The sequence below is a fragment of the Poecile atricapillus genome, chromosome 27, assembly GCF_030490865.1.
Source record: "Poecile atricapillus isolate bPoeAtr1 chromosome 27, bPoeAtr1.hap1, whole genome shotgun sequence".
In the NCBI taxonomy this organism is placed as follows: domain Eukaryota; kingdom Metazoa; phylum Chordata; class Aves; order Passeriformes; family Paridae; genus Poecile; species Poecile atricapillus.
This window is the reverse complement of record NC_081275.1, coordinates 4,868,387-4,888,144: the sequence shown is the minus strand read 5'-3', so window position 1 is coordinate 4,888,144 and position 19,758 is coordinate 4,868,387. Positions and strand designations below refer to the sequence as shown.

The following is a 19,758-nucleotide window of genomic DNA, read 5'->3' as shown; positions in this document are numbered from 1 at the left end:
TAATGTATACAAATGAGCAGTTAATGGTTTACATTTCTGGCTTAAAGGCATTTATAAGTTACACATTCATTTCCCATCCCTCCCCGGACACGGAGCCGGCGCTGAAGCAGCTTAAATACAGCAGGAAGCAGCGGCTGCTCTGGCTGAAGCTGGGACGAGCGAGGAAGGACGGCAGGAGGGTCGGGAGGAGGGAGGAGCGTCCTCTCATGGGGACGAGCGGGGCCCGTTTGATGAAGAAAACGCACAGAGAGGTTTAATTGCGGCACTGCGGGGTCGGGGTTTCTCAGCAGCAGCGGGGCAGGGGAGGAGCGACAGGCTCGGGTCCGGTGCGGTACCGAGAGGTTCGTGCGGCTCCCGGGCCTCTCCTGCCCGGTGGCAGCAGGGACCCCGCAGCCTTTGGGGTCGCGGTTGATGCGGGGCTGGGGCTGGGGGCTGCCGGCACCTCCTGCGTGTCCCACCCCACAGAACGGGGAGCCGACAGTCCCGGGTTATCCCAGGGGCTCCAGCCCCGACAGTGCAGGTGGATGCTGGGGATGCGGGAGTGCGGAGGTGCCTCCACCTCGCAGAAATTTGTCCCTGCTGCCGATTGCCGCAGCTTCGGAGCCTCCCCTGCGGCGAGGAACAGCCCAGCGCTGCTCGCCACAGCCTTGAGGACACCCTGCGTGGGGGTGTTCCAATCCCCGCTGCCGCAGCGCAGACAAATTTGAAGGAAGACTTATAAAATCATGTAAAATAGCACCGCTGCCAGCCCCTGGGTCCGGGAGGTGCCCGGGTGGGAGCTTTGCAGCAGCTCCTCGCTGGCTCTGCAGCGCAGGAGAACGCGGCTCTGGGGGGGCTCTGCGGGGCCGGGGGAGGCGGGGGAGATGTGGGGGAGCGCTGTGTGCCTGGCTGGCACCCCCTCCCTTCCCTCCCCTCCCTTCCCTCCCCTCCCCTCCCTTCCCTCCCGCAATCCAAGGCACCGGCACGCTGCGGGTGGGACACGCCGGTGCGCAGAGCTGACCCCGCGGCGCCGGGGTAGGGATGGGACAGCCCCGCTTTTCCTTCCAGGACAAGTAGGAGCGCTTTCTGTGCTTCCCTCTTCCTGACCGTAGCCAGGAGGGGCCCCCCAGCCCTGGCAGCCCGGGAGAGGAGCTCAGGGACACGGCCAAGCAAGCGCCGGGGGTGCCTGTGCCAGGCCCGGGCAAGGCGGAGCTGGCACATCAAGCGGCTGGAGCAGCTCGGAGCGGGCACGGTCCCTCCACCCCGCCGAGCCCCGGGCTGAGGGACTGACATCCTGCGGGCCCATCTGCGTCGGGAGGATGCTCCTGGCCCGCTCCTGGAGCTGCAGGGACGGCGCCGGTCACAGCGCGATGTCCGGCGTCGCCTGCAGGCTCTGCCCCGCCGCCCGTTTCTTGGCGCTGCCGCGGGCCTTGTCCCCCCGGCGGTACGGGTTGTTCCGCAGATCTGCACCGGGGGAAGCGCAGGGGCCGGATCAGCCTCACTGCCCACCCGGGATGGCCGGGGTCCTGCCACCCGTCACATTAACGTGGAATGGTTTGGGTTGGAGGGACCTTAAAGGCCACCCGGTGCCACCCCTGCCATGGCAGGGACACCTCCCACTGTCCCTGGGTGCTTCAAGCCCTGTCCACCCCGGCCTTGGGTTCCAGGGGCAGCCCCAGCTGCTCTGGCCACCTGTACTAGAGTTCACCCTCACAGGAATGAATTTTTTTCTGAACCTTCAACCTAAAGCTGTCCTTTGTTCATTTAAAACCCTGGTCCCCTGTCCTGTGTCTCTGCCTGGCTGTCACCCCTCTGGGCATGAGGAACCCAGAACGGGAGGAGCAGCAGGCACCGAGCATCGGCCCGTGGGACCCCGACCGGCAGCTCCCGGAGCCCAGCACAGCCCCGGGGCTGATCCCGGTGCCCCCGGGGTCCCGGCGGGGAGGGGGGGAAGCCCGGCAGCCCCCGCCCGCCTGCGCCGGCCCCGCTGCCCCACGTTACCTACAGAGGACTCTCCTCGTTGAAGCCCACGTCGCAGAAGAGCCGGGACGAGCGTTTGCCCGTCCGAGCCGTGAAAGGGACAGTTTTGAGAGCTGAGCAGAGCGATCCAGAGACAGCGAGAAGGAGCAGGAGGAGGAGAGAGGAGGAAGAAGCAGAAGAGGAAGAAGAGATATGAGACAGGGGAGGGAGCACTCGGCAGCTTTGCCATGTGGGATGTGAAGGTAGGTCTGATCCCTGTGATGGGGCTTGGTGATCCTCCAGCTCCTGTGCCAGCCCCTGCAGCCCCCAGCTGGGGTCTGTGATGTGGGGACACCTGGATGCTCACCTGAAATCATCTCTCACCTGAAATTATATCCTCGATGGCCCCATCTTTGCCTTCGTAGATGAGTGGCTCCTTCACCATCTGCTTCCTCTTCAGCTCAGCAATCATGTCCATCTGCTGCCTCCTGGCCTTCTGGATAGGCAGCTGGGGAGGGGACAGGGCACTTGAGTGATGTGATCACACCCCAGAGGAGATGGGGAACCCTCACCTTCACCTCCCACCCAGCTCTCCCTCCCCAGGACCACTCAGGGCTGGGACCCCACCAGGACACAAACATGGGGGCACCTTCACCTCAGGCTGCTGCTCGCTGCCAGGGGAGACGGCTCCTGCCTCTTTGGCTGCGGCCTCTTGTTTCTTCCACAGCTCAATGTCCTGCTCTGCTTTCTTGGGAGAGGAGCAGGAAGGGTGTGCTGAGCAGGGGAGTCCAGAACTGCAGCCCCCTTCCTTCCTTCCCTCACAGCCCCCAGCTCACCCCAACCCAGTTCCAAAATCTGACCATCCCAAAGGCATTCCTGAGCCCCACGAGCCCCAGCCTTGCCTGTGACTTCTGCTGATTGCTCCAAAGTGGGGTCAGGTGCCCCAGACCTCCTCCCAGCCCTCAGAAACAGAGAACCCCATGCCCACTCCTACCTTGTAGGCTCTGATGAAACGCATGAACATGGGGAAGAAGGTGGTGGGGGGACTGGTCTTGGGGTTCTCCCCGAAATACTCCACAGCTGACTCATACGCCTCCTGTGGGCAGAGACACCTGATCTGGAGACTGGGGCTGGGTAATGGTGCCCATCCCATCACCCACCACCTCTTCCCAGCCCATCCCACCTCCCCATACCTGCCCCGTATCCCTCCTGCCTGTCCCACTGGAGCCACATCCTGAGCAGGAGCCTCTCCCATGGGGCAGAGGTGTGAGCAGAGGGCACCCCAGGGTGTCTGTCCCATGCAGGGAAATGCCCCCATGACCCCACCCCAGCACCCACCTTGGCTGTTTTGCTGTCAGCCTGCAGCTTCTCCATCACCTCTGAATTGATCTTGAGGAAGTCCTTGAGCACAGGGCTGTCGTCCTGTCTCATGAACTCCCTGCGGGTCAGCTCCATGCCCTGCTGCAGGCTCCGCACATCTTGCAGGACACCATCCAGGGACACTGCAGGAGGTGAGCAGTGCAGGGTCAGGGCAGGCTCAGAGTGCCAGGGGCTGCCTCGACCCTCAGCCCAGGGCGTGTGGGCACTACCTGTGCCTGCCTTGTCAAGGAAGTGCAGCTCGGTGTGGAAGCCAGTGAGCTCCGGGTACTTCTCCATGATCACCCGCACCAGGTAATGCAGCAAGGTCTGCTTGCGGTCTGTTGACTTCATCTCCAGGAGCTGGGGCAGGGCAGAGTCAGCCCCAACCCACAGCCACCACCTCTCACCCTGCTCAGGGCTGCCTCTGGTGGCCCTTTATCCTTGTGGCTGGGTCTGTATCCCTCCATTCCCACAGCTGATTCCCATCTTTCTCCATCCCCATGGCTGGGTCTGCATCGCTCTGTCCCTGCAGCTGGTTCTTCATCCCTACATTCCCATGTCTGACCTTCCTCCCTCTATTCCTGCATCTAATTCCCATCTTCCTTCATCTCATCTTCCATCATTGAGGTTCTTAAACCTTTGACCTCTACATATCAGGTCTCCATTCTTCCAACCCCTTCCCTGTGTATCTCCATCCTTTTGCCTCCTCCCATTGCCTCTCCAGCCCAGTCTCTTTATCCCTCAGTCCCCACAGCTAAACCTCGTGTCTGTCCATCCCAGCTGCTGCTCCTTGCATCCCTCTGTCCCCACAGCAGGTTCCTGCACCCTTCCATCTCTGCAGCTGGCCCTTGTGTCCCTCTGTCCCCAGGGCTGGTCCCTGGCAGTGTCCCCATCATCCCACAGTGACCCTACCGCATCAAGGCTCTGCAGCCGGAAGCCGTAGGCAGCTCCGCGCTTGCTGCTGTTCATGTAGTTCCCAAAGGCCAGGACAATCTGTGGGGACACCACGGCTTGGGGACACAGGGCCAGGAGGGCACAGTGCCTACAGACACTGCCAGCCCTCTCTGCGCCCGTCGGGGCCACCTCCCCACAGAGTCCTCACCTCGAGGATGTGGCGCAGTTTGCTGGAGGACTTGAGGGACATGGAGGCGGCGATGATGGCGTTGAGTTGCTGTGGGAGGGAGGGAAGGGTGTGAGTGTCACCGCGGGAGCGTCACCGCGCAGCCCCCGGCCCGCCCGTCCCCGGCACACACCGGCATCAGCAGCTGGGCCGTGTCGCCGAAGCTGCCCAGGAAGATCATGACGTTCATGCGCTCGGCCAGGCGCGGGATCTTGCTGAAGCAGATCATGAACTGGTCCTCGTCCGAGAGCTCCTCTGGCGGCTGCTGGTCCCGCTCGAACTTCCCGATCAGGTTCCGCTCGTACTCGGTGGGCAGGAAGCGCAGCAGCAGCTCCAGGAAGTCGAGGCTCAGGGCTTGCTGGTCGTACCTGAGAGGAGGGGACACCCCTGGCACTGTCAGGCCCTGCTGTGGGTCTCGAAGCCCCCCTGTCACCCCTGGCTGGTTCCATCATCCCTCCACCCCCACAGCTGGTTCCCACATCACTCCATCTTTCTGGACACCTGGACCCTGCATCTCTCTATCTCTCCATATGGATCCCTCCATCTCTCTGTCTTTGGTCCCCACATCCCTTCTTTTCATATCTGGTTCCTGCATTCCTTCATCCCCATAACCGGTGTCTGCATCTGTCTATATCTCTCTGTCTCTGGCCCTTTGTCTCATCTCATTTCTGCATCTTTCCACCTCCCCACATCTGATCTCTCCATCCCTCCATCTCTCTGCATCCCCATACCAATCCCTGCAGCCCATCTCACCCTCCACCACCCCAAGCCCTTGGTCCTGCTGGGCTGTGCCCGACCTCATCCCTCCCGGGGGGACACTCACGTCTCGATGGCCGTGCAGATGTCCTGGACACTGCGGCCGCCCTTGCGCAGGGTGATGGCCAAGTTCTTGGCGCGGTTGGACTCCATGAGGGTCACTTTGCTGGGGGCCTTCTGCGTGGCCTTGCCCTTTAGGGCACTGATGTCCAGGGCGGGGCCCTGTGCCTTGGTCTTAAACTGCTCCTCAAAGTCACTCATGTCCAGCTCCTGTGGGGACACAGGGCTGTGGGCACGGCGGGGAGGGGACATCTGGGTGAGGACGGGGCCAGAGCACCGTGAGGGTGAGGAGTGAGGATCAAGATGAAGCAAGGGGATGAGGATGGAACAAGGGGACAGGGAGGGGTAAAGAGGCGGTGAGGGGATCAGAGGATGGAGATGAGGAAGAAGAAAAGGACAGGATGTGAGGATGCCGATGGAGCAAAGGGACAAGGACAGGATGAGAGAAGCAGCACGCCCATCCCATGTCCCTCTCCATGGTGCTAAGGAGTTTTCCTGACCTCCAGCTCCTCCTGTAGCCCCGTGACACCGTGGGTGGGTGCAGGGTGGGCACAGGGCAACCTCGGGGCACTGAGCCCCCCCAGGCACCCTGTGCCCAGCCCCTTGTCCCGTGCGCTCACCTGCAGCACCTTCTCGTCGTTGAGCTCGGTGAAGACGGTGCCGTCGATCTGGCTCGGCTTCAGGGCCACCCAGTTAAAGACGGGCATGCGGAACTTGGTCTGGATCGGCTTCTTCACCTTCACTGCAGGGTCACAGGGAGAGGGGAACGTCACAGGGAGGGGGGTCCCAAACCTACTGGTGGGTGGGTGCCCCCAGACCCCTCCCAGGGGACATCCCCACCATTCCTGGGTCACACTCACCTGAACTGTTGGCAGTGGGGGGGACACCGGGCCCGGCTGGGGGCTCCCCACCGAGGGGTGGGGGTGGTGGAGGGGGGGGCACGGGGCCCTCCGGCCCCCCCGGGAGCGGTGGGGGGGGCGGTGGCGCTGGGGCCCCCGGGAGTGGGGGAGCCGGGGGTGGGACAGCACCTGCGGGCAGAGGGGGTGCGGGGGGTGGGGGAGGGATGGGCTCAGCCCCCGGCAGAGGTGGGGGGGGTGGAGGGGGTGGGGGCGGGGGGGCAGCAGGTGCTGGTGGGGGAGGTGGGGCTGGAGCCAGAGCCGGAGCATCTGCAAGGGAAAGAAGAGGTGGGTGAGACGGTGACACAGCAGGGCACGGTGCCACCACCACGCTCCCTCTGCCATCGCATTACCCTGAGTTCCCGGGCACATCCACACACCCCCGCCTCAGTCTCTGTGCCCCGAGGCTCTCTGCCAGCCCTCCTTGGTGCCAGGTGTCCCCGCCGGGAAGGGGACATCCCCCTGCACCCACGGTACCTGTGCGGGTGGTGTCGGTGGTGGCAGTGGCCTCTCCAGAAACCACGGGGGCTGCGGGGGTTTCTATGACAACGGGGACAATTTCGATGGCGACGTCTCCGTCGGGCCCACGCAGGATCTGCACCAGCCCCTTCTCCTCGAGCTCCGCCAGCCGCCGCTCCAGCGCCAGCCGGTAACACTCCTGGGGCTGCGGGGACGGTGGGCTGGGCGGCCGCGGGGGGCTCAGCTGCTCCTGGAGAGGTGACAACCCCCGGCAGGTCACCGGTGTCCCACCGCACCCCTCAGAGCCCGGTCCCTCAGCCCCAGCCTCGCCTCGGCACCCCCGGCTCACCCGCAGCGCCTCCAGCTCCCGCCGCGCCTGGCTCAGCTGCTTCTCCAGCTCCGCTATCTTGGCCATGGAGTCGTTCTCCGCATCCTGCAGCTTCTCCGTCAACTGTGGGGGACGAGGCGCCGCCGCTCAGCCCCGTCCTCATCCCTCCCTCGGGCTTTGCGTCAGCGGCTCTGCCCACACACCCACGGCCCACCTGGCTGACGTGCTCCTGCAGCTCCTCCATGTGCTCCAGCACCGCCGTCTTGGTCTCCGAGTCCTCCAGCATGGCCCCCACATCGAAGACGTTGTCCAGGTAGGCTTGGATCTGCACCTGCAGCTTGTCGCTCTCAGTGAGCCGCAGAGTCTGCCGAGGGACAGCCGGCGTCACCCCTGGCAGCGCCAGCGGCACCCCCGGCAGCCCCACCCTCGGGATCACCCACCTCCAGGTACTGGTCCAGCCCCAGGTGGGTGAACTCGTACTGCAGGAACACGCGGAAGTTCATGTTCTCCACCGAGTGCACCACGATGTTGATGAACTGCATGCAGGCCACCTGTGGGGACACGGCCCAGGACACGGCTCAGGACATGGCCCAGGACACAGCTCAGGACACGGCTCAGGACACGGCCCAGGACACAGCTCAGGACATGGCCCAGGACACGGCTCAGGACATGGCCCAGGACACGACTCAGGACACAGCTCAGGACACGGCCCAGGACACGGCTCAGGACACAGCTCAGGGGCTCAGGACACGGCTCAGGACACGGCCCAGGACACGGCCCAGGACATGGCTCAGGGGCTCAGGACACGACTCAGGACACGGCTCAGGACACGGCCCAGGACACGGCCCAGGACATGGCCCAGGACACGGCTCTGTGCAGCCGGGGCACAGCACAGGGCAGGGGGGCCCTTGTGGATGTTGTCCCGGGGGCTGCATGGGGGGTTGGTACCCCTGGGGAGTGCATGGGGGTTTACACAGTCCTGGGGACAAGGTGGCCTGGGGACAGTTCAGTGGCCTTGGGGACATGGTGGCCTGGGTACAGTTCAGTGGCTTAGAAGCCCCTGGGGACAGCAGAGCAGTGTGGCAGCCCTTGGGACATGGCAGCCCTTGGGACATGGCAGCCCTTGAGATATGGCAGCCCTTGGGACATGGCAGCCCTTTTGACATGGCACCTCCAGGACAGCACGGTCACTCAGCAGGCCCTGAGGACACGGTGGCCTGGGGAGAGTTTTGGTGGCTCAGCATTCCTCGGGACGTGATGCCACAGGGACAGTGTGGTGGCTTAGGAGCTCTTGGGCCGTAATGGCCTGGGGACAGTGCAGCAGCCTTGGTGATGTGACACCCTGGGGACAGCAGAGCACAGGCCCCAGCAGCCACTCACCATGAAGTCAATGTTGGTGTCCTCATTTCGGAAATACTCCATCAGCTTCTCAAAGCGGTTCTTCTCCCCGCAGACCTGGGGGGGGGAGCAGAGGGCTGAAGGCCAGGGAGGACATGGCCAGGGGACACCCAGGGGGGTGGCAGGACAAGGTGACACCATCCCAACCCTGACTGGTGCTGCCGGGCACCCATCCCAGCTGGGACATGGCCCTGGGGACACTTGGTGACATGGGGACATCAAGCCCAGTGAGTGGAACATCCTGAGCAAGCCAGAGATTTGCGGGTGGTGCAGGGTTCTGCCACATGCAGGGAAACTGAGGCACAAACCCAGCTGGAGCACAGATGTTCATGTGGGGACTGGGTGTCCCTGCTGGGGACTCACCTCCTTGAAGTTGTCAAAGGCAGCCAGGATGATGTCATGGCCACCTCGGACCAGGCAGACAGCGGCCAGCAGCTCCAGCACCAGAGCCTTGGTCCTGCAGAGACACGAGGTGTGTGGGGGTTGGGGCCACGGGGTGGGTGAGGGGAGAGGGGGACAAGGGACAACAGGGGCCAGGTCAGCTCCTACCTGGCATTCTTGTTGTTGAGGCTCAGGGTGATCTCGTTGACACAGGCTGGGTGGTTCATCACCAGGCTGAAGCCAGACTTGGGGGGGGAAAGGAACATTAATGGGCTCGTGTGTCCCCCCGGAGACACTCCAGGAGTGTGGGATACCCCCATGGCACGTCCCCACCAGGCAGGAGGTTGAGTGAGGACACCTCAGAGCCGGGGGACGCAGACCCGGTCCCACCCCGGAGCTGCCACCGCAGGCGCGGGGGATCCCGGGGGAGCCCCGGGCGGGTCCCCGCGGATGCCGCCCACTCCCACCTGGTAGTTCATGATGGCTCGGAGGCACATGATGCACACATGGACATCGTCCTTCTGGCTGACGAGCCGCGAGTTGCGCAGCGTCTTCCTGCTGTGCGAGGGGTTCAGCCTGGGCGGGGAGAGCGAGGCTGAGCGGGGCCCGGGGGAGCCGCGGGCGCAGCGGAAAGCGGGGAGGGGACAGCGCAAGGAGCTGCCAGCGGGGACGGGGGGACACCGGGGGACCCGGGCGGCTGCACCCCAAGGGAGAAACCCTCGTGCCCGTGCCCATCTAGAAGCCCTGGGACTGGGGGGGTGACGTGGGGTGGGTTTTGGGGTCCCCTCGTGCACACGGGTGGTCTCGGAGGCTCACCGGGGCGGGCAGGAGCTGCCGGGTGACCTGGGGGCACTGTCCCCATCGCTGCCCGGGGCACCGCAGGGGACGCTGGGGTGGACGTGGCGGAGGAGGGTGTGGATGTGCTGGTTCGAGAGGCAGCAGCTGGAGGCGCGTTAGAGCCTGCAGGACAGGAGGGAGAAACGGGGCTCCCGCGCCGCCCGGGGGACACCCGCGCTCGGGGACAAGGGATGGGACCCCCTGCGGGTGCCACGTCCCTCCTGACCTGTCCCTGGGGCTGGGAGGGACACCCCGGCTCCTCCGGAGCTGCCGGCAGGCGGCCAGGGACTCCCGGCGTCCCCGGGGTGCCGCGTTACAGCTCCTGGGGTGACCGCGGTGGGGTGTCCCTGGGACCCCCCCGCCCACCGGGGATGCCCCGCAGGCCCTGTCCCCAATAGCGGTGACCGGCGGCGGGGTCCCGTGGGGTGTCCCCGTCCCGCCGGTGCCCCGTCACCTACCGTCAGCGCATCCCCGGCAGCGTGCAAGAGAAGAGCGGGGTTAGACGGGGCTGCGGGCGAGCGGCACCAAGCGAGAGCCACCAGCCACCAGGACCGGCTTGGGGGGACACAGGCCCGTCCCTCCGCCCCGGGTTTAAACCAGGGGGCTGCGATTTGCTCCCCCAAAATCTCCAACACCCCCAATTTTTGTGTGTTCTTGGTTTAACCAGAGCACCCCAGGACGGTGGCAGTGCCGGGATGGGGACGCGGATCCAGCCCAGCCCCTGCTCTGTCCCTGGGGGCACACAGGGGGATGTGGCTTTGTCCCCACCCTCAAACCAGCAATGGACACCCATTTTTAGGATCGGGCCTGCGTCTCCCTGCCAAGCCCCTCTCCAAGCGCGGCGCGGCCGGGGGTGCAGCGAGGCGAGAGCGGGGGACACAGCACAGGGACAGGGGGACACGTGGGGACGGGACCACACGTTACCTTACAGTGAGGGGCCGCGGTTTGGAGGAGCCCTGGGTGGGGGATGAGGAGGTGCTTTTGTTCAGGTCCTCCAGCGACCGCTCCTTGCCCTTGTCAGAGCCGGGGCTGCTCTCTGTGCTCTCCATGTCATACCTGGTGGCCCGTGGGGACATGGGGACGGGTGAGACACGGCACCCCCACACGGGCAGATGTTGGGGATGTTCTGCTCAGCCCCAGCCGTGGAGCATCGCCCTGATGACAAGGGAGCACCCCCAGGGACCCCCCCCAGCCCCAGGGGAGGCTGATCCCAGCCTTGGGGACAGGGCACACGGTGGGGACGTACGCGACAGAGCACTGGGCAAAGGCGAGGTACTCCAGCAGCACATCCAGCCCCTTGTTCTCCTCGTTGAGGAACTCCTGGACCCAGCTGGAAGGTGCAGAGGGTTAGAGGGCTCTGCCAACCCCCACATCCTCTCTCCCCCTGCCCCAGCCACTCAGCAGAGCCACCCCTCGGTCAGAGGTCCCCAGCAAGGGTGGAACACATTGGGGACATGAGGTGGCACCATGAGCTGGCATTTCTCTGAGGCCAGGTGGGTGCTGTGGTGAACCTGATACATGGAGGACTCAGCCCAAGGGCTCTCCTGTCACCACTGTCACCACTGCCACTGCTGCCACCACTGACACAACAGGACAGCCTGGCCCTGGGAACTGAGGGCACCCACAAGGGGTCAGGACAGCCAGGGTGGGGCAGGGTCCCTCCTGGCACCCAGGGGATACCAGACAGCCAAAATGTGGTTCAGACCCCACAGCACCCCCAGCTGCCTCACCAGCTCCCATCAGAGCCCTCCTGAGGGGGCAGGATGAGGCCACAGCCTCCAGCCAGAGCCAGCAGCACATCCATCCTCATCCCAGGGACAATGGCAGCGGCTGGGTGACAATGGCAGCGGCTGGGTGACAATGGCACCCCACCCTTACCCGATGTAGTTGGTCCTCAGGGAAATCTCCAGCTCCCGGAGCACCTGCGTCGACTCCTGCACTCTCCTCTTGAACTGTGGGACAAGGACAGCCATTGGCACCGTCCCTGTGCCCAGCCTGGGACCGGGGCCAGGGCACCGCGCTGCACTGGGGACCCCTCACCTTCCTGCTGACACCACCCGTGTCCAAGTAGCTCTTCAGCTTCTGGATGTAGGCGGACGGGGGGTTCTTCACCTGGAAACGCTCCTACGAGCCCCAGAGAGAGGCTGAAACTGCTGTGGCGTGGGGACGTGCCACTGTCCCCACAGCAGCCACAGTGTCCCTGTCCCCACCCCAACTGCATCAATGCTTAATGAGGTTAATAAGGTGCTGTGTCAGTAACGAGATGGATGTCGGTGCTTGGTGCCCAAACCATGCCACGAGGGGCACCTGGGGACAGGGACAGCACTGGGGACGCTGTGAGCTTGGACCTCACCTGGTCACAGATCAGCTCCCACTTCTTCTCGTTGTCGTACTGGTTAAGCAGCTTCATCTTGTCTGGGGGCAGGTTCATGGAATTCTGTGGGTGAAGGGTGTCAGAGCTGGGGGTCACCCCAAAAACACCCATGGGATGTGGCACCCCCTGCTCCCCAGCACTGAGTGTCCTTGCTCAGCAGTGGGAGCACCAGTGGGACGTGGGGATACCCGTGGGAGGATGGGGATGTTGGTGGAAGGATGGGGACACTGGTGGGACATGAAGATTCCAGAGAGAAGATGGGGACACTACTGCGAAACTGGGGACAGTGGTGGAACAGTGGGGACAGTGTTGGGAGGGTGGGATCGTGGTGGAAAAGTGAGAACAGCATTCTCAGGTTGGGGACACTGGTGGGGTGATGGGGACACCACTGTTCCCAGGATGTGACCACCCCATGTCCCCACCTGAGGGTCCCTAAGGGGAGGGCAGGGGGTGCTGGTGGGGGACACGAGGAAGAACCGGACACATCCATCCATGCCATGAGTGCACCATGTGCCCAGTCCCAGCAGGGCCACACGGGGTGAGGGACAGAGACCCCGACTGGTGACACGGCTGAGGGACCCAGGAGCCCCCGAGTCCCCCCCACCACAGGTGTGTGACGAGACCGTGTGGGGAAATCAGTGTTTATTGAGAGGCAGTGATGTCAGGGCCTGCTGTGTCCCCACGTCCCTCCGTGCCACCATTGCACAACCCCAGCCCCCACAGCCACCGCAGGACGTGACGCCGTTTCCGCTCTCGGCACCGAAACCGCTCCTGCCACGAGCGGGATGCAGCTCCTGCCTCTGGGCTGCTCTGCTGAGGGACACCATGGGGTGACCTTCATGGGACACCCACCATGGCCTGGGCCAGGCTGCAGCTCAGCTCAGCTCACAAGTGATTTCTTTTGCTAAAAGACACCGGTTTTGGTGCTCCAGTTCATCTGGAGAGAACCTGCAGGCCGGCCTGACGACACGTGGAGCAATGCACAGCCCCAAGCCACCCCTAAATCTCACTTTTGAGGTTCCCTGATGAGGAGGATGGGGATGTGGGGCGCATGCCGTGCTGGAACAACCACATCCTTGGAGGAAGGCATCTCCCAGGGCTTTGGCTGCCCACAGAAGAGCAGGTCCAAGGGGAGAGGTGCCACTGTGGTGGGCAGAAACAGAAACCTCTCCACCACCTCCAGGGAGGACCTGTCAAGCTGCTTTCACAAGAGCTGTGGGTGGGAGGGACTGGCTTTGGCTGGGGCTGGCTGGCACCGAGAGCCGGGCAGGGGGTACAGAAATGGCCTCATTGTGAAGCCACTGGAGTTGCTGGGTGGTTCTGGGATGGACAAGGTGACAGCAGCACCTGGCTGTCCCCATTGCTGGTGGCTGAGCTGGCATCCTCAGCATGGATGAGGATCAGGCCAAGGGACAGGGCTGTGCCAAGAGGGGCCACACACCCAGACACCCCAGACAGGGCTCTGGCACACCCATGGCACCCTCTGTGGGACACCCATGGGTGTCCTTGGCAGGGAGGGGATGGTGGCACCTGCCACGTGGACCAGCTCTAAGCAATCACATGTGGCACCTGGACGAAGCAGGACCCTGCGCTGGGACAGGACCCAGCAGGAGGGTGGGGCAGGGGCTGCCGGGCTGTCCCTGTGGAGGTGGCTCTGCCCCGAGCCCCGCGGTCCCTCCCTTGCGGGCAGGATGTGGCACAGGTCGGGTACAAACTGGGTGGTGGCTGTGCCCCGGGTGGGCTTGTGGTGCTGGGGAGGAAGCGGCTCCGCTGAGGAGCCTCAGCCGGCAGCGCAAAGAAACCGGTTCTCATTTCCTGCCCGGGAGGGGGGACCGGCGGTGGGGGAGGTGGGGCAGGGTGGGTGATGTGGGGCAGGGTGGGTGATGTGGGGCAGGGTGGGAGGTGTGGGGCAGGGTGGGTGATGTGGGGCAGGGTGGGAGGTGTGGGGCAGGGTGGGTGATGTGGGGCAGGGTGGGTGGTGTGGGGCAGGGTGGGTGATGTGGGGCAGGGCAGCAGCCAAACACCCCAGAGGTGTCAGAGGAAGAACTTGGTCCTCCTCCTCTTCCTCCTTTGGGGCAAGGATGGAGGAGCCACAGTGACTGGCCCACAGCAGCCACGTCCCCCCTGCCATCATCCAGCACCCAGCACCCTCATCCCACCCCTGCCCGGGGCTTCCTCACGGCCCCACATCACTGAGGGGGTGCCTCCAAACACTCCCCAACAGCCACAAAGTGCCACGGAGCCATGGCCAGCAGCAGGGTGAGGCTGGCAGGGACCCAGCACAGCCGTGGGGTGAGCCAGGTTTTGTCCTGCACCAAAACCAAGGCCAGGGGAGGTGAAGCAACACCAACATAGTTTTCCAGTACAAAACAACTTTTCCTATCATGGCTGGCAGGGACAGAGCTATTTTGGGTGTCAGATCCCTCTTTTTGTTCCACACGTGAGCGGGCAGCGCCGAGCAGAGCCGGGCTGAGCTGAGAGCTCTGCACCAAACCTGGCACAGAATGTTCCGGCATCCTCCGGGGAAGTGTTTGTGCTGCAAACCCCGCCAGGCTCAGTGTGAACCGGGCTGAACCTTGGCAGAGCCGTTTCTGGGGCACGGGGGATGTGCATCCACAGAGAGGGGATGGAAAGCCTTGGCAGCACGAGGGATGAGACATCACAGGCACAAAACCCTGCCCCAGGGAAGGGGACAGGGCAGGGAACTGCCCCAAATGGCAGCTCAGGGGCTCTCTCCAGCTGCAGGAAGGACCAACATCTCCAGGTGCTGGGGTGACTGAGGGGCTGTGCCACTCCTGGGATGCTCCATCCCTCATGGCCAGAGCACCCCTGAGGTGTTTTGGGACATGGCTGGTCCTGCTGTGCCAGCTGTCCCATGGTGTCCCCTCCAGCGCCCCTGGCTGCCACTTTCTTTGGAAAGGATTTGCTTTCCTGCCTCTTCCCAGGGCTCAGTGCAAGGCACAGAGCAGGACCAGGCCCACCCAGGGCTCCCTGACCTCCCTCATGCAGCAAACTGGGCTGGGGGACACTGCCAGGACCAATTCATCCCATCAGGGACTCCCTGGATCCAGCCAGACCCAAACCCACCAAGTGTCGGGCAGGGACGGCCGCTGGAGGAGCAGATGTGTCCCCAGGATGGCTGGGGGTGGTGGGAGTGGGCTGGGCTGGGCCACCTGCAGCTCCAGCTCTGTTTTAAGAACAAGCAGAGGCTGCTGTAGCTCGAACCAGGCAGAGGAGCCTGATCCCACCAGCGTGCCCTCATCCCTGCTGGGTGCCTGCCTGCCCACCCCACACTGGGATGTCCTCCTGGATCCAGCAGCACAGGGGGCTCCTGCACCAGGACACTCTCCAGGCCTTGATCCAGCAGCTCGTGGCTCACAGGCAGCTTCCCACCCAGGACAAACCTTCCCTATGGGGACACCCTCCTGCAGCCCCACAGCCCCCAGCCAGCCTTGGCCGCTGGAGCCGGGCTGGAGATGGATCCAGCAGGAAGCTGAGGATCAGTTTTGTTTCCTGGTTGAGCCGAGGCCGATGCTGTGGCCAGGGCTTGCTGGTGACCCATTCTGCTGCTGGGGCCAGCAGCACATCTGAAAACATCTGCAAACATCTGCAAACATCTGCAGTGGTGACGTTGGCCTTGCAGTCCCCCAGGTCCTGGGAGAAGAGGCAGCAAAGCCCCCACAAGACAAAGCTCCCAGCTGGAGCAGCCCCCGTCCCACTCAGCCACTGTTTGATTTTGACTCCAGCACACCTCAGCTCACAAGTCCATTCATATATTCCCAGTCAATGTCTCCTGACATGCAAAGGGGGTAAAACCCTGATTGCTCCAAGCAGGAGTATCTGAGCATCCCTATCCCAGCAGCAAAGATGCTTTTCCTCTGCTCCATCCCAAAAAATCCACCTCATCATATCCCAAAGCACTTGGCACAGGACAACCCTCCCACTGCTGTGCCAAAGCGGCATCTGCCACAGTGCCCCAGCTGGGAAGAAGCCAATTTTTGAGAAGAAAGTTTTGGGAAACTAAATTCCCATTTCTTGGCATGGAATGGGTGCATCCATCCCCTTCCTGGCAGCAATTTGGATCCCCCAGGCTCCTCCCTAACAAGGCTCTGCACCATCAGCTCTCCCAGTTTGGGATGTCCAGCCCAAAACTGATTTGCACTGAGCTCTCACGGCATCACTGTAACCATGGCAACGTGTGAGGTCTGGATCGTGTCCCACCAGGAGATTCCCAGCTCATCACCACCTGCTCCATCCCTGAGCTCAGGAAGCAGAAAAGTTGAATCCATAGTCAGGGCACGTGTTTGTGGTGGGTGAGGGCAGAGGGACCCCTGTCCCCATCCCCCCGGGGTTCCGCTGCCCCCACAGCCACGAGAATGGGGAAGGGACTGCGAAAGGAGGAAGCGGGATTGGGACAGCCGCTTTCACAAGACACCCGCTTCCCGTTGGGGCACATCCAGCCCCCCGAGTGCCCTTTCTCCTGGAAAAGGGCTTTCCCTCGGGATGGAGACAGAGAAGGTGGTGCTGAGGGACTGCAGCAGCGCTGTCCCCTTTTCTGACCATTTTTTGGTTTAGGATTTCCCACGTGCTGGAGCCCGCCCGGCTGAAAGTGCTCCTTCCTTGGGCCTTGCAGCGGAAACACCCAGAGGTCTCTTCCTGCCACCGCTGCTGTGACAGCCGGAGCCATCACAGGCACCAACACCCCACGGAGCCAGCACGGGAGTCCCACGGCAAATCCCCTCCCCGGGAGCGCCGGGGGTCCCGCCGGGCACAGCCCCTCGCTATCCTCCCCCTGCGGCTGCGCTGGGATGCTCATCCACAAATAATCCCATCAACTCCACCAGATAAAAAAGCTCCCAAGTCATTTGTGCTCGGGGCTGGGATGGGGGACCCCGCCGAGCAGATCCCGGCAGATCCCGGTGTGCCGGCATCGTGGAAGCTGCACGGGATCGGCGAAACGGCTCCATCTCCCGCCAGGGGCTCGGGGGATTAAAGCAGCAATTCTTTTTTCTCGGAGCATTTCTGGGGAGGGCACGGAGCGGGGCCGGGGCGCTGGCGGGACCCGGCGCTCCTGGCGCGAAGGTCACGGCCGGCCCAGCCCGCTCAAGGACGGAGGGAGCGAGAGCCGCTCCCCCGCTGTTCCCAGCGCCTCCGGGAGCTGCCATCCATCCGTCCATCCATCCATCCTTCCATCCATCCATCCTTCCATCCATCCATCCTTCCATCCATCCATCCATCCCGCGGGAACGCCGCTCCGGCATCGCCCGCTGCCCACCGGCGGGAGCCGGGAGCGGTGCCGGGGCTTCCCCGGCTCCGGGGAGGAGGAGGAGGAAGGGAAGGTGAGCGAAGCATCTCCATCCGCAGCAGCGGCTGCCTGCAGCACCCTCCGGCCCTGCCGCCGATCCCGCCATGGCGGAGCCTGCCCGGGCTCCGAGACTCGGGGTCACCGCAGGAATTTGGGGTCTGGATCCCCCCAGGGTAGGAGCGATGAGGGGACGGGAGCGGCTGGGGGTCAAACCGGGGCAGGGCTGAGTCCCCGGGGAAACGAGCTGAGAGCGGGGCAGTCATCATCATTAATAAGAATATCAATTAAATAATAAATCAAATAATTACTAGAACGATGAAATAGTGACAATACCATCATTATAACGATGATAATGATGGTAACGCGGCTAATGATGCTGATACCGGCCGGGATGCTGAGAGACCCCCCCCCGGCTGCTCCGGGACCCCCCTGTCCCCCCCGTTATGTTGGGCCCCGTCCCCTCCGGTCCCCCCTGTCCCGCCCGTCCCCGCTCACCAGGACGCGGCCGAATCGCTCCTCCAGCTCGGCGGTGGCGGGCATGGGCTGCCGGGGGGGCGGCGGGGCGGCGGTGCCGGGGGGGGGCCCGGGCTGCGGGCGGTGGTCGCGGGGTTCCCGCGGGGCCGCGCCCCCCTCCAGCCCCCCGGCCGCGTTGCCCATGGCGGGCGCTGCGGGGCTCCGAGCCCGGCTTCGTCCTCGCCCGTCCCCGCCGCCGCTCGCCGGCGTTTGCAACTTCTGCGGGCGTTATCGCGCTATAAACGCTCTGCCCGCCCCCCCGGCCCCCGCCCCGGCCGCAGCCACAGCCGGCCCCGGCACCTGCTCGGCTGCAGGGAGGGAGCGGAGCGGAGCTGCTCCGGCGGGGCTCAATGCAGACATTTTATTTTATTTTATTTTATTTTATTTTATTTTATTTTATTTTATTTTATTTTATTTTATTTTATTTTATTTTATTTTATTTTATTTTATTTTATTTTATTTTATTTTATTTTATTTTATTTTATTTTATTTTATTTTATTTTACTTTATTTTATTTTTATTTTATTTTATTTTACTTTATTTTATTTATTTTACTTTATTTTATTTATGTCATCTTATTTAATTTTACTCTATTTATTTTATTTTATTTATCATTTTATGCCATTTTATTTTTAAGTCATTTTATTTCACTTATTTCATTTATTTTTTATTTCAGACTTTCAATATCATATTTATTATACATTCTTATTTTATTTTATTTTGCAATTTTATTTATTTTTTAAAATATTGTTCTGAGGTTTTCTGTTTTGTTATTTTATTTTATTTTTATTCTTGTTTTGCCTTTATTTTATCCTGCCTTATTTATTTCATTATTTTATTCTTATTTTTAAATTTGCTTTCATTATATTTAATTAATCACTTTTTGCATTTATTTTTATGTTCTATGTATGTATTATTTAATTACATTTCATTTAACAATTTATTTCAGTCTTATTCATCCTATTATTTATTTTATTTTATTTTAAAATTACCATTTATTTATTTATTTAGGCTTTTTGTTTGACTTCCCTTTTATCTTACAGTAATTTATTACTCTTTTATATAATTTATTTTTATTTCATTTATATTTTTATTGTATTTAATTTATTTCTTATTTTATTTACTCTCTGGTTTCTTACCACTTAGAATTTTATTTTCCTTAATTTTTTTACCTTATTCATTCTATTTATTAATTTCCTCATTTACTTATAAATGTTATTTTATTCCATCGCTCATTGTTTTGCAGGCAGTGGGAGAAGGGAGAGCACTCGGGGGGTGCTGGGCTCCCTCTCCCACCAGTGGAGCTCATCCCACCCCGGGCAGGGTCTGGGGGCTCCCTGGGTGGGGCCAAATCCCAACCCCTGCGATTCTCCTGCCGTGCCCCAGGCCGGGGCTCACAGGGACAGGGGACAGAGCTGGGCTGGCACCCACAGAGTCCCCGGGTGTCCCAGAGGGGCCACAGAGCCCACAGCCCTGGCAGAGCCCCCTGGGCACTGGGATCGGGAGGTGGCACCGGAATCAGGAGGTGGCACCGGGATTGGGAGGTGGCACCGGGATCAGGAGGTGGCACAGGGATCAGGAGGTGGCACCGGGATCGGGAGGTGGCACAGGGATCAGGAGGTGGCACAGGGATCAGGAGGTGGCACTGGGATCAGGAGGTGGCACAGGGATCAGGAGGTGGCACCGGGATCGGGAGGTGGCACTGGGATCAGGAGGTGGCACAGGGATCAGGAGGTGGCACCGGGATCGGGAGGTGGCACTGGGATCAGGAGGTGGCACAGGGATCAGGAGGTGGCACTGGGATCAGGAGGTGGCACAGGGATCAGGAGGTGGCACCAGGATCAGGAGGTGGCACAGGGATCGGGAGGTGGCACCGGGATCGGGAGGTGGCACCGGGATCAGGAGGTGGCACCAGGATCAGGAGGTGGCACCAGGATCGGGAGGTGGCACCGGGATCGGGAGGTGGCACAGGGATCAGGAGGTGGCACCGTGACTGGGAGGTGGCACTGGGATCAGGAGGTGGCACCAGGATCA

General features: G+C 61.9%; 1 protein-coding gene across 2 annotated transcripts; it reads right to left on the bottom strand.

Annotated features, from left to right (window-relative positions):
- Window positions 1-925: 925 nt before the first annotated feature.
- On the bottom strand, window positions 926-17,954 carry FMNL1 (formin like 1). 2 transcript variants are annotated; one of them, XM_058858089.1, is made up of 26 exons: window positions 17,707-17,953; window positions 11,886-11,969; window positions 11,573-11,656; window positions 11,411-11,484; window positions 10,779-10,862; window positions 10,457-10,588; window positions 9,163-9,271; window positions 8,864-8,940; window positions 8,678-8,771; window positions 8,297-8,371; window positions 7,357-7,467; window positions 7,131-7,280; window positions 6,938-7,039; window positions 6,607-6,838; window positions 6,094-6,399; window positions 5,854-5,975; window positions 5,241-5,443; window positions 4,551-4,785; window positions 4,400-4,468; window positions 4,210-4,290; window positions 3,528-3,657; window positions 3,277-3,440; window positions 2,933-3,034; window positions 2,594-2,686; window positions 2,323-2,446; window positions 926-1,443 (listed from the first exon to the last, which is right to left on the bottom strand). In XM_058858089.1, exons 1-26 carry the CDS (start codon window positions 17,866-17,868, stop codon window positions 1,340-1,342), a joined length of 3,303 nt encoding a protein of 1,100 aa, XP_058714072.1. In that variant the 5' UTR covers window positions 17,869-17,953; the 3' UTR covers window positions 926-1,339. The 2 variants fall into 2 exon arrangements, with proteins under 2 accessions (XP_058714072.1, XP_058714071.1); XM_058858088.1 differs by having other exon boundaries at window positions 6,607-7,039; window positions 17,707-17,954.
- Window positions 17,955-19,758: the final 1,804 nt, after the last annotated feature.